Source organism: Hemitrygon akajei, chromosome 9 (assembly GCF_048418815.1).
Source record: "Hemitrygon akajei chromosome 9, sHemAka1.3, whole genome shotgun sequence".
NCBI classification, from domain to species: Eukaryota; Metazoa; Chordata; class Chondrichthyes; order Myliobatiformes; family Dasyatidae; genus Hemitrygon; species Hemitrygon akajei.
In genome coordinates this window covers 23,679,073-23,693,658 of record NC_133132.1, presented here as the reverse complement: position 1 = coordinate 23,693,658, position 14,586 = coordinate 23,679,073, and the positions used below count along the sequence as shown (strand labels likewise).

The following is a 14,586-nucleotide window of genomic DNA, read 5'->3' as shown; positions in this document are numbered from 1 at the left end:
CTGATGAAGGGTCTTCGTCTGAAACGTCGACTGTACTTTTATCCATAGATCCTGTGTCCTGCTGAGTTCCTCCAACATTTTGTGTGTGTCGCTTGTTATTCAATATAATTCCTTGGTGTTACCTTCTTCCCACAGCTTTTAAACCCAAAATTTTCTGACATTACTTACTTTATTTACAAATACTAAGTGTGCTCATCTCTTAAAAGGTTTTGAGCCCAAAATATCTCCTAATGTTTTTTTTTCCAAATCCTTAGATAGTCTAATTGGATTGAAATCAGAAGCAGAAAAAGGGGGCCACCAAGAGACCTATGACAACTCTGGAGGATTTACAAGCTTCAGTGGCAGAGTTGGGAGAGACTACACATACAACAACTGTTGCCCGGGTGCTTCACCAGTCGCAGCTTTGTGGGAGAGTGGCAAACTGTTGAAAAAAAAAACTCTCATGAGATCTCGGCTAGAGTTTGCCAGAAGGCTTGTGGGAAACTCTGAATTCAGCTGGAAGAAGGTTGTATGGTCTGATTAAATAAACATTGAGCTTTTCAGTCATCAGACTAAATGCTATATTTGGTGTAAGCCAAACATCATCAAAAGCACACCACCTCTACTGTGAAGCATGGTGCTGGCTGCATCATTCTATGGGGATGCTTCACTGCAGCAGGCCCTGGAAGGCCTGTGAAGGTAGAGGGCTAAATGAATGCAGCAAAATACAGGGAAATCCTGGAGGGAAACCTGACACAGTCTGCAAGAGAACTGCAACTTGGGAGATTTGTTTTCCAGCAAGCCAATGACCCCAAGATAAAGCCAAAACTGCACAGGAACAGCTTAAAAACAACAAAGTTAATGTCCTGGAGTGGCCAAGTTAGAGCCCAGACCAAAATCCAATTGAGAAATTGTGGCTGGACTTGAAACCTATTTCTGATTACTTTCAATACCTGTTTGTTAATGCAAATATCTAATCAGCCAATTATGTGACAGCAACTCAATGTATGGAAGCACACAAATATAATCAAACGGTTCAGTTATTCTTCAGACTAAATATCAGAATGGAGAAGAAATGTGATCCAAGTAACTTTGACTGTGGAATTATAGTTGGTGCCAGACGGGGTGGTTTGAGTATCTTAGAAACTGCTGATCTCCTGGGATTTTCACGCACGACAGTCTATAGAATTTACCAAGAATGGTGCAAAAAAACAAAAAAAAATTGTAGGCAAAAATACCTTGTCAATGAGAGAGGACAGAGGAGAATGGCCAGACTGATTATTTTTTCCTTTTTTATTTAGAGATACAGCACAGAATAGGCCCTTCCTGCCCATCAACCTAGCTATTTAACACTTGCCTATCACAGGACAATTTATAACAACCAATTAACCTGATAACTGATAGGCCTTTAGACACTGTGAGGAAACCAGAGCACCCAAAGGAAACCCATGCACTCACAGAAAAGATGTAGAAACTTCTTACAGAGATACCAGAATTGAACTCTGAACTCCAATGCCCTGAGCTATAATAATGCAATGCTACTGTGCCACCCCTTTAGCTATTTAAGCTGACAGGAAGGCAAAGTAATTCAAATAACTACACATTACAACAGTGATGGGTAGTAAAGTATGTCTGAATGCACAACAATTCGAACCTTTAAGTAGATGGATTACAGGACCAAAAGACCAGACTGGTTTCCACTCCTGTACCTAATAAAATGGCCTCTGAGTACATGTTACCAGCATACTAGCAATTAAAATAATACATTTATTTTTAAACTCCAAATGAGCAATAATGGCCAATATGATATTTGCATACAGGTAGATAATAGGCTAGGGCAAAATGTCTCATTGATAAGGTTTCCATATTAAGCTCTTCTTTGCCATATCCAACCCAGTGTAAACCTTGTTAACCAGGGATCTCAAGATTTTGTAGTCCCACCTTTGTTCTCTTTGGAAGGCAACTTATCCTAAACCCCTGGAGCTTCCTTCTTTAATGCCTCCCACTAATCCAAGACTAATTCATCTTCAATTAGTTGTTTCATGTCCATATTTGTCAGTTGCTTCTCAGTGTGATAACATTGTCCTTACCACAATTTAGGATATTTGCTCCTATTTAATGTTTCCTTTCCATAATAATGTTAAATTTACATTTAAGTGCCAGGCTTTAGATGTTTCAGAAAGGACAGGGAGGGAGGCAAGAGAGGTAGGGGAATGGCACTTGATCAGAGATAGTGTCACAGCTGCAGAAAAGGAGGAAGTCATGGAGAGATTGTCTACTGAGTCTCTGTGGGTGGAAGTTAGAAACAGGAAGGGGTCAATAACTCTGCTGGGTGTTTGTTTTTTATATAGACCTCCCAATAGTAACAGGGATAGAGGAGCAGACAGGGAGACAGATTCTGGAAAGGTATAATAATAACAGGGTTGGCGTGGTGGGAAATTTTAATTTCCCAAATATTGATTGACATGTCCCCAGAGCAAGGGGTTTAGATGGCATGGAGTTTGTTAGGTGTGTTCAGGAAGGTTTCCTGACTCAATATGTAGATAAGCCTACAAGGAGAGAAGCTGTACTTGATCTGATATTGGGAAATGAACCTGGTCAGATGTTAGATCTCTCAGTGGGAGAGCATTTTGGAGATGGTGATCACAATTCTATCTCCTTTACCATAGTATTGGAGAGGGATAGGAAAAGACAAGTTAAGAAAGCATTTAATTGGAGTAAGGGGAAATATGAGGCTATCAGGCAGGAATTTGGAGGCAAAAGTTGGGAACAGATGCTCTCAAGGAAATGCATGGAAGAAATGTGGCAAATGTTCAGAGGATATTTGCGTGGAGTTCTTCATAGGTATGTTCCAATGAGACAGGGAAAGGATGATAGGGTACAGGAACCATGGTGTACAAACGCTGTTGTAAATCTAGTCAAGAAGAAAAACGCTTACAAAAGGTTCAAAAAAATTAGGTAATGATAGAGATCTAGAAGATTATTAGGCTGGCAGGAAGGAGCTTAAGAATGAAATTAAGAGAGCCAGAAGGGGCCATGACAAGGCCTTGGCGGACAGGATTAAGGAAAACCCCAAGGCATTCTACAAGTATGTGAAGAGCAAGAGGACAAGACGTGAGAGAACAGGACCAATCAAGGGTGACAGTGGAAAAGTGTGTATGGAACCGCAGCAGATAGCAGAGGTACTTAATGGGTACTTTGCTTCAGTATTCACTACTGAAAAGGATCTTGACGAATGTAGGGATGACTTACAGCAGACTGAAAAGCTTGAGCAAATAGATATTAAGAAAGAGGATGAGCTGGAGCTTTTGGAAAGCATCCAATTGGATAAATCACTGGGTCCAGACGAGATGTACCCCAGGCTACAATGGGAGGCGAGAGAGGAAATTGCTGAGCCTCTGGAGATGATCTTTGCATCATCAATGGGGACGGGAAGGTTCCGGAAGATTGAAGGGTTGCAGATGTTGTTCCCTTATTCAAGAAAGGGAGTAGCGATAGTCCAGGAAATAGAGATAGACCAGTAAGTTTTACTTCAGTGGTGGGTAAGTTGATGGAAAAGATACTGAGAGGCAGGATTTATGAACATTTGGAAAGCCATTTGATTAGGAATAGTCAGCATGAAATTCAAGAAGCTTTTGAAGTGTTTTACAAAACTCATATATTCTAAAGTTCCAGGGGGAAGCATAACCCAAAAATGACACCTTCCTGAATTCTCTAGAGTTACCCACTTTAAGCGAAGAATAAAATAGAACGATGACTGCTGACATAACTGTAGTTGAACTAAACGCTGCAATTAGTAGGCTCAAATTAAGCAAGTCACCAGGATCAGATGGGTATACGGCAGAGTGGTACAAAGAATTTAAAAATGAATTAATTCCTGTTTTACTCCCCACACTGAACTGGGCTCTAAAAAAGGCACAAATGCCACCCAGTTGGAAGGCAGTGATAATCTCAGCTATATCAAAAGAAGGCAAGGATAAAATGGAATGCGGGTCATTTAGACCAATATCTATTCTTAATGTAGATTATAGATGATTTACCTCCAACATGGCCAAATGATTAGAAGAATTTCTACCCATACTGATACATAACGATCAGACAGGTTTTATACGACAATGCCAAGCACAAGACAATATACGAAGGACACTTCACATTATGGATCATATACAAAAAAAATAAAATCAAAGCAATAGTGATAAGCGTGGATGCTGAAAAGGCATTTGATTCGGTTAATTGGAATTTTCTTTACAGAGTTTTACATAGATTTGGCTTCCAAGACACAATTATTAAAACTATACAGACACTATATGACAACCCTACTGCTAGGATTAAAATCAATGGATATTTATCAAATAGTCTTACCCTAGAAAGGGGCACGAGACAGGGTTGTGCATGGTCACCGCTACTCTTTGCATTATATCTGGAACCATTAGCTCGATGCATCAGACAAAATGAAGATATCACGGGAATTACTATTAAAGGGACAGAGCATAAATTGGCTTGTTACGTGGATGACATTTTGATCTATCTAGGGCAACCAACATACTCTTTACCTAAATTGATGCAATCCTTTGAACAATATGGTCAATTATCAGGATAAAAAATCAACATAGATAAAACCCAATTACTTTCATATAACTATAACCCACCAAGAGAAATTGAAAGTAGATATCCCTGGGCATGGCAAACAGAGTCTTTCAAATATTTGGGCATCATTATGCCAAAAGATTTGGCAAAAATATCAGAATGTAATTATCAGCCTTTATATAAAGAATTAAGGAAGATATGGCAAGATGGAACCTGATTCCTTTTTTTAGTCTCAGTTCAAGGATTGAGTCTATTAAAATGAATATACTGCCCAGACTGTTAAATCTCTTTCAGACCCTACCAACAGAGATTAATCAAGATCAATTCAATGAATGGAACAAGATGTTATCAAGGCATATTTGGCAAGGTAAAAGGTCTAGAGTTCATCTCAAAACTTGCAATTAGCAAAGGAAAAGGGGGGATGGGGCTTACCTTCTCTTAGAGATTATTATTTTGCAGCACAGTTGAGAGCTGTGATATGTTGGTGCAACTCATCATATGACACTCAATGGAAAAACATTGAGGAACGGGTACTTCCCATCCCCATACAAGCAATTTTGGCTGATAACAACCTGCAAAGGTACATAAATACTATTGATAACCCATGGGTGAAATTGACTCTTAAAATATGGAAAACTACTATAAAAGAATGTAATCTAGAGGGAGATATTGCAATTCTTAAATAGTGTGCATATGACTCAGATTTTACACCAAATAAATTGGATGCTAGATTTAAGGACTGGAAGCTAAAGGTATAACAGTTCTTTGCAACATAATGAAAGAAGGAACACTGTTTAGTTTTGAAATGCTTAAAGAGAAACATTTATTGGAAAAACAAGATTTTTATCGGTATTTACAAATGCGACAATATATTAATAGGATGGTTAAAAATATAACCAAGGCAAGTACATGTTTGATAGAGCTATTCAGAAAAGCATATAATTCAGATTACAGTAGTAGAATCATTGCAAGCGTGTATCAGGGTCTGTTAAATCTTAAAACACATTCCACTTCATACATTAAAACAAAATGGGAGAAGGAAGGAGGGATAATTATATCTGAGGAAGAATGGACAATAATATGGAGGTATCAATGGAAATGTACCAGTTCATGAGAAATGGAGGGAGTTCAGATGGAAAAACTTGATAAGATATTTTATTACACCCTCTCAGAAATCCCCATTATGATAGTAACCTCCCTGATTGCTGCAGAAACTGAGGAAATAAAAATGCAAACCATTATCATATTTTCTGGGAATGCCCCATTATATGATATTACTGGAATGCTCCAATAATATCAAAGACTATTGGAGTGGGATACACAGTGCCCTACAATACATCTTTAACTGTAAAATACCCTTAGAAAGTAAAGACCATATATTCTGGGTTTATACCTCAAGAATTGTTGATAAGAGATAAATATTTAATGAATATACTGTTGGCTGGTAAAAAGACTCTTACTAAGGAAATGGTTATCACAGGAGAGCCCAACCTTAAATGCATGGATGGAAATTACAATGGACATTTACAAAATGGAGAAGATAACAGCATCTGTTAATCATAAGCTGGAACAGTTTGATTCATACTGGGAAAAATGGTTTAACTACATAACACCTCATAGGCCTGATTTTATTCTCACAAATCAATGAATATGTTGTAAAAATAAAGATCACTCTCTACTTGTACATAGTTTTTTCCTTTCGCTTGTTCCTTCTTTCCTCTCTTTTCTATAAGTGTATACCTCAGGTAAGTATTATGTGGAGATTTGTGGCATATGTGACTATGATATATATGTACAATATCTGAAATACATCTTATGGAAATGTTTGTTTGATGATGAAACAAATTACACAAAAAAAGGTATAGTCAGCATGGCTTTGTCAAAAGCAAGTTGTGCCTTACAAGCCTGATGTGCCTCATCACCAGTGGTGTGCCTCAGGGATCTGTCCTGGGACCCCTACTCTTCATGATTTTGATGACCTTGATGAGGAAGTGGAGTGATGGGTTTGTAAATTTGCTGATGACACAAAGGTTGGGGTTGGGGTGTTGTGGATAGTGTGGAGGGCTGTCAGAGGTTACAGCAGGACATTGATAGGATGCAAAACTGGGCTGAGAAGCGGTAGATGGAGTTCAACACAGATTAAGTGTGAGGTGGTTCATTTTGGTAGGTCAAATATGATGGCAGAATATAGTATTAATGGTAAGACTCTTGGCAGTGTGGAGGATCAGAGGGATCTTGGGGTCCGAGTCCATAGGATGCTCAAAGCAGCTGCGCAGGTTGACTCTGTGGTTAAGAAGGCATACAAGGAACTGGCCTTCATCAACTGTGAGATTGAGTTTAAGAGCTGAGAGGTAATGTTGCAGCTATTTAGGACCCTGGTCAGACCCCACTTAGAGTACCTTGCTCAGTTCTGGTCGCCTCACTACAGGAAGAATATGGAAACCATAGAAAGGGTGCAGAGGAGATTTTCAGGAACATTGCCTGGATTGGGGAGCATGCCTATGAGAATAGGTTGAGTGAACTTGGCATTTTTTTCCTTGGAGCGATGGAGGATGAGAGGTGACCTGATAGAGGTGTATAAGATGATGAGAGGCATTGATCGTGTGGATAGTCAGAGTCTTTTTCCTAGGGCTGAAATGGCTAGCATGAGAGGGCACAGTTTTAAGGTGCTTGGAAGAACATACAGAGAAGATGTCAGGGGTAAGTTTTATTTTATGCAGAGAGTTGTGAGTGCATGGAATGGTCTGCCAGCGATGGTGGTGGAGGCAGATATGATAGGATCTTTTAAGAGACTCCTGGATAGGTACATGGAGCTTAGAAAAATAGAGGGCTATCAGTAACCCTAGGTAATTTCTAAAGGTAAGGACATGTTTGGCACAGCTTTATGAGCCGAAAGGCCTGTATTGTGCTGTAGGTTTTCTCTGTTTATGTTTAACTGAAGACAAAAGCAGGCTACAGATGTTGGAACAATACACAGTGTGCTGGAACTCATCAGGTCAAGCAGCATACATGGACAAAGGTGTATGTCAACGTTACAGGTCAAGTCTCTAAAATCAGGACTGAGAGGATACAGGGGAGATTCACTGTGATAAAGATGCTTTCCCATTGATACCCCTTCCAGTATTTTATTCATTTATTTTAGTGATACAGTACAGAATAGACCTTTCTGGCCCTTTAAGCTATACCACCTCAGCAACTCCCAAGAACCCTAGTTAACCTTAACCAAATCACTGGACAATTTATAATGACCAATTAAACTACCTGGTACGCCTTTGTACTGTGGGATGAAACCACGGCACACCGGGAAACAGACACATTCTGCAGGAAAGACATGTATCTGCATCATGCTACCACCCAAAATGGACCCCCTACCAATTCAACTACTGACGAAACCGATCGATAGCCACTGCTCTACCCAACGTCCTTACACATCTGGAGAAGGATGCTTATGTGAGAATGCTGTTCTTGGACTACAGTTCAGCATTCAACACCATAATTCCATCCAGGCTTGACAGGAAGCTTGACCCCAGCCTTGACTTTGCCTTGTGCAGCTGTATCCTGGACTTCCTGTTAGATCGCCAGCAGGTGGTAAGAGTGGGCTCCCTCACCTCCACCCCTGTGACTCTCAACACAGGAGCCCCTCAGGGCTATGTACTAAGTCACCTCCTTTACTCCCTGCATCCCTATGACAGTGTCACCACCCACAGCTCTAATCTGCTTATTAAATTTGCTAATGACACTACATTGATCGGCCTCATCTCAAAAATAACAAGGTGGCCTACAGGGAAGAAGTCATCTCTCTATCACAGTGGTATCAAGAAAAGAACCTCTCCCTCAATGTTGCAAAAACAAAGGAGCTGGTTGTAGATTACAGGAAGAATGAAGATGGGCTAACCCCTATGGATCTGGGGTTGAGAGGGTAAACAACTCTAAGTTCCTGAGCATCCACATCACCAATGTCCTGACGTGGTCTATACACTCCAGTTGTGTGGTGAAAAAAGCACAACAGTGTCTCTTTCACCTCAGACAGTTGAGTAAGTTTGTTATGGGCCCCCAAATCCTAAGAACTTTCTGCAGGAGCACAATTCAGAGCATCCGGACTGGCTGATTGCCTGGTATGGGAACTGTACCTCCCTTAGTCGCAGGAATCTGCAGAGAGTGGTGCGGACAGCCCAGTGGCATCTGTAGTTGTGAACTTCCCATGATTCAGGACGTTTACAACGATGGTGTGAGAAAAGGGCCCAAAGGATCATTGGGGACCCAAGTCACCCCAACCACAATCTATTCCAGTCGCTACCATCCAGGAAATGGTACCACAACGTAAAAGCCAGGACCAACAGGCTCCGGGACAGCTTCTTCCACCAGGCCAGCAGACTGATTAACTCATGCTGATCTGAGTGTATTTCCACCTACATTGACTGTTCTATTTATTATTATTATAAATTACTATGATTGCACATTTAGACAGATGTAACAAAGATTTTTTCTCATGTGAAGGACGTAAGAAGTAAAATCAATTCAATACAGAGACTCCTCACAGACAATGCCAGAAGTGAACTCAGAACTCCAACACTCCAAGCTGTAAGTGTGTTGCACTAACCACTACACTGCCATGCTACCCCCGCATTAGTGATTGCCACATTTTCATTATTTTGTTCAACCCATACAATCTCAATTCATGATCTTTTTGATACATCATTTCCTCTAACAAAGTGATTGTTTTTTTAATCCAATATTGCCAACTTACTGCTCTTTTATGCCCCTATTGTGTCTGTGAAAACTTTGTCTCCAGAAAGATTCATCTTCCAATCATGCCTCTTTTTAAAGCAGATTTCTACGAGTTATAATATTGACTTCCACATGTCTATTGGTGCATGTGGTTCATCTATCTTATTCATTACATTTAGTTTTCTGTCCTCCCCCACTCCCCAGTCAACACAGTGAAATTTATTTTTGGTATGTTTTTCATTAAAACTCATTTTCTGCCTTCAATTTCTCTCTTCAGAATCCTTTCTGAGCTACTAAAACCCATGCCAGTTTGGTTTAAACCATTCAAATAGTGCAAGCAAACCTACCCATGAAGATTTTGACTGTGAACCTGTGGAGCAGTACCCTATCCAGCCTAAATCTGTAGCAAATCATACACACGAGATTCTGCAGATGCTGGAAATCAGCAGATCAGGCAGCATTTTTGGAGGGGAAGAAACCAAAACAAGAAGGGGGAGCAGAAGGAATACAATCTGGCCGGTGATAGGTGAAACCAGGTGAGGGGGAAGGTGGATGGGTGGGGGAGGCAAGGGTTGAAGTGAGAAGCTGGGTAGTAATAGGTGGAAAAGATAATTGGTCTCTGGAGCATTACCTGTACAGCTGAGCCAGCCAAGCACTACTGTCTTGGATGTAAGTAACTATATCCCCTTGGGGACCATCTTCCCCATCTCTATTCAGAACCAAAAAGTATTTAGTGAGCAAGAATGCCCTTAGGTCTCCCCTGAACTACCAGCTTCCTGTGTCTGGCATTCACCCTTTCCCTCTATGGTAGTACTCTCTCCGAAACACACATTAGTGGGCCCAAGTGACCTTAGCTGTTGCTCAAATTCCAAAGCCCAGATTCTGAACTCATCCAGCCAATGTATTTGAAGTCTTCCAGAGCCTTTTGACCAGTTGAGCCAAGGTCTCTTGCCTCAACCAATTTGTTCAAGAACCAGAATCCCTCATTTCAGCCACTAGAGGTATTTATAATTGAATGCCTCCTCCAGTTTGGTATCCCTGAAACGTGCTCCCTTATTTTCAGACCATGCTCCAAACCGAGCCAATATTTGTCAATCAGTGCCCTCAGCTCTATGGCAGTTTTCCCTCTTCTGAGTGACTGTCCCCCTCCTTCAGCCACGGTGCCCCTTCCTTATTGCATCACCCTGCCAAAACCAAAATCCCCTATCCTAAGCCAAAGTGCTCTATCCTGAGCTAGTATTTCCAGCCTGCCAGTATTCTCTAGCTCTGGACTCCCTGAGCCTGTGTCCTCCATCTTTAACCAACATCTCCCATCCTCAGCCAACGTTGTCCATCCTAAGCCAATGTTCTCCACTCTGAGCCTATTACCTGTCCTCAGAAAATGCTCTCCCTAGTTGGTATCCTCCACAATGAGCCAATATGCCCATCACTGAGCATTTCCTGCCCTTAATCAATATTCTCCATCCTAAACCAGAGCACCCCTACCTGAAACAATATCTTCCACCATCAGCTGGTGCCTCTCATCCTAAGCCAGTGATCCCAGTTTTGAGCCAGTGCTCCCTATCTTGACCCAGTCTATCCTGTCCCATTTGTTTCTGGTATTCTGACCAATTCTCCCACTCTCAGCAAGTGTCCTCTATCCAGTCTGAGTCAATTATCTCACCTCAGTGGATGTTCCCTACTCTCATGTAACATGATCCAGTATGCTCCACTCTGTCAGTGCCTCCTTCCACAGTGATCCCCATCTTCAGCAGTCCACTCATCCTTAAACACTCTCACCATTGGCCATTGTCTCCCAACCTCAGCCAGTATTCCCTATTCTGAGTTAGTGTCTTTCACCCTCAACTAACATCCTCCTCCTTAAGCAAGTCTCCCAATGTCAACCAGTCTCCTCCGCTCTCAGTGATCACCATCCTGTACTTTCCAAATTGAACCAGTGTCTGATCTGCTGAGCAAGTTTCCCATTGTCAGCCAGTGTCTCCCAATCTCATGGAGGGTCCACTTGTTTCTACCTGAAACACCATTCCTGGCTTCTGAGAGAGTCAACCAGTGCTTCACACTCTGAACCAATTTGCCATGCCCCAAACAAATCTCCCACCATCAGCTGTCTGCCAACGTCATGTAGAGTCCTCACACTACCAGCCAGTGGTGATATTCATCACTGACTGCCTCCTCTAACTTGGTATTCACCTGAACCAGTGTTCCTCATTTTCAGACCAACTTACTGAACCAGTAAGTCACACTCAATGACTTCAGTTCCTACTCCAAGACTATATCCCCTACCTTATGCTACTATACCAATCCCACATGGAGTCCTCACACTTAAAGATATTCTCCCATCTTGAGCCAATATGCCCTGCCCTCTGCCAGAGCGTCTCCCACCTTCTGCAATTATTTCCTTCACTGACTAGCAAGACCCTCGCCATCAGCCTCACGCAGAGTTCTCTAGTTCCGAGTCAGTGTTCCACCACACAGAGCCAGCGTACTCACTCTCTGCCAGTGTTCCTCATCCTGACCCTATTTCCCCACGCTGACCACCGCCCTGACTAAGATTGCCATAAACAATCCGTGTCTGCCAAACTCGCCTAGAGTACTGCGACTCCCAGCTAGAGTCCCTTACCGCAAGCCAGCATCCACCGCCAGCGCCTCTCCCCGCCCCCCTCCACCCCCGCGCCCCCCCCCCCCCCTCACCTACCCCCGCCTCAGCCAGTGCCTCTCCAGGCCCCCGGGAGGGGTCGCAGTTGACAGGAAACGCCGCGCTGCCATGTTGCCGAGCCTCCCGCGGCGCCAGGGCCCGGCGGCTGTGAGGGGAACAAAAGCGGCGCCGAGCACTCCCCGGCCTTCGCTGCGCGGCCTTCCCTCGGCTTGGCTCGGCAGCAGGCGGAGCTCTGCACCGCGCGCTCCTTTTCAAATCTCTCTGGCCTCGGACACAGTTGTTTAGTGTTGGAGTGTGAAGGGGCTGTTTTCTTTCCGTCGCGGCTCGGACTTGGCGGAGGCAATGGAAAGGGCTGCCGAGCAGTCCTGGAACAGCTACACCTACCAGGTGAGCCAGCACAGCGCCGACATGTTGAAGAAACTCAACGGTCAGAGGAAGAACGGCGGCCGTTTCTGCGACGTGGTGCTTCGGGTGGGCGACGAAAGCTTCCCGGCGCACAAGGCCGTGTTAGCCGCCTGTAGCGACTACTTCGAGTCTGTGTTCGGCGCGCCCGTCGACGAGGCCCAAGGCCGCGAGCTAGAGATGCACACCATCAGCGCCAAGGTCTTCAGGGACATCTTGGACTTCGCCTACACCTCCCGTATCGTGGTGAGGCTCGAGAGCTTCCCGGAGCTCATGACGGCCGCTAAGTTTCTGCTCATGAGGTCGGTCATCGAGATCTGCCAGGAGGTCATTAAACAATCCAACGTCCAGATCATGGTGCCACCGGCTAGGGGAGATATGATGGTCTTCCGCCCCGCCAATGTAGACTTCAGCTTTGCCCTGGACTTAGCCGCCGCTGCGTGTGCCAATGGCAACTTTGTGGGGGAAAATGGACACCTGCAGGGTGCTGGTGATGTCAAGGTAGGTAGCCCTGGTGCACCAGCCCCTGCTCCCGCCCTGCCGCCTCTGCAGGGTTCTTTACCTGTGATGGATGGCTTGGTGACTTCGCCTGCAACACCGACCCTCGTGGCCGGGCAGTTCCAGGCTCCGGTGAACTCGGTGGGCACTGACCATTCCAAGGTGGTCAAGAGGGGGCGCGGGCGGCCTCGGAAGGCCCCTCTGTTTGACTTGCCGCTGCTCACAGCACCGTTGGCCATGAGGGACGAGGGGTTTTACCCCTGCAGTTTCTGTGGGAAAGTATTCAAGAATGCAAACCGCCTCCTGCTCCACGAGGCTCAACACACGGGGCTGAATATGGAACTGGGGTCGGGGGAGAATCAGGTTCCAGGACTTGGGGATAATCTGCTAGCCTCTTCAAGCAGCCTCGACAGCCCCCGAAAGAGAGGCAGAATGAGGAAAAACGTGGCCTGTGAGCTCTGCGGTAAAGCTTTCAGGGATGTTTACCACTTGAACCGCCACAAGCTTTCGCATTCAGGGGAAAAACCGTTTGAATGTCCTATTTGTCACCAGCGTTTCAAGCGAAAAGACCGGATGACCTATCACATTCGATCTCATGATGGAGCAGTGGGCAAACCCTACATTTGTATCAGCTGCGGAAAGGGCTTTTCCAGGTGAGTAGAAAGGGTTAATGAAAAGGTGGTGGTTCTATAAAGGAACTCCAACGGTTAAAGTAACAAGGGAAAGCGAGCCAGTCTGGGGAAAAACTTGAAATGTAGTGATAATCAATAATTTTGTAATCCTTGGAGTATGGAACTTTCATATTATTGCCTATTGAACTGTGGGAAATCTCCCAAAAATGTAATTATACTTTCGAACTTGAATCTCTTGAGTATATTTTAGAGAGCATTGTAGCACCAAGTCCTAGTGGTGATGGAGGAGGGCTAGAATTAAAGGTAAAATAAACTCCAGTTGTTGAAAATGTGAGTTAATGAAAGAAGGTTATGTATACTCGTACTGGGTTTATGTTTAAATCAGATTTGGGATCCTAAAAACTTGGTGCAATTGGTATTAAGTGTGACATGTTCTGACCGACATTATTTCTAGGTAGTATTGCTGACAGGAAGTGCTTTCTTACTGTTTATTATTGCACAGCACGTGTTTGTATTACTGCCGAACACATATTTTATACTCCAATGCCATACCCTAACAGAATTGAGTTTTTGATTTTGGACAATAAGATGAAATTACTGAGTAGTGTGTGATATAAAATCCAATCATCATTCTACAGGACTGTAGTTAAATAGAAATGGCTGGCCATTTTAATCAAGCAAGAGTTTTAAAAACTCCTGATTTCTTGACAATGACAAAAGTCTGAACTTGTGAAGGGAATTTGGAGCGCTGTTTTAGTTGCAGATACAGCATGATAACAGGTCCTAACAGCCCAACAACAAGCCTGTACTGCCCAATTATACCCATGTCATCAATTAACTTATTAACCCCAACGTTTCTGGAATGTGCGAGGAAACCCACTTGATCACAGGGAGAACGTACAAACTCTTTCGCCAGTGGTGGAATTGAATCCAATTACCTGGTCTTGTACCATGTCGCTCCAATAATAGTAAGGGTATTTTATATTTTGTATTTATTTTAAAAAATTCACACTTTGCTACAGTTTTCATCAACTGGTAAGCTGTTTGTCGACCAAATTTAATTTCCTCCCAACTACCCAGAATCCATCCCACCTTATCAGTGTT

General features: G+C 43.3%; 1 protein-coding gene across 4 annotated transcripts in view; it reads left to right on the top strand.

Moving 5' to 3' along the window:
• The first annotated feature begins 12,292 nt into the window (after nt 1-12,292).
• The window catches only part of patz1 (POZ/BTB and AT hook containing zinc finger 1), a 74,748-nt gene continuing 72,454 nt past the window's right edge, over nt 12,293-14,586 (top strand). For all 4 annotated transcript variants that reach the window (XM_073055634.1, XM_073055633.1, XM_073055632.1 and 1 more), the window contains exon 1: nt 12,293-13,503. In XM_073055634.1, coding sequence (XP_072911735.1) covers nt 12,293-13,503 — 1,211 coding nt within the window. The remainder of the gene's footprint in view (nt 13,504-14,586) is intronic.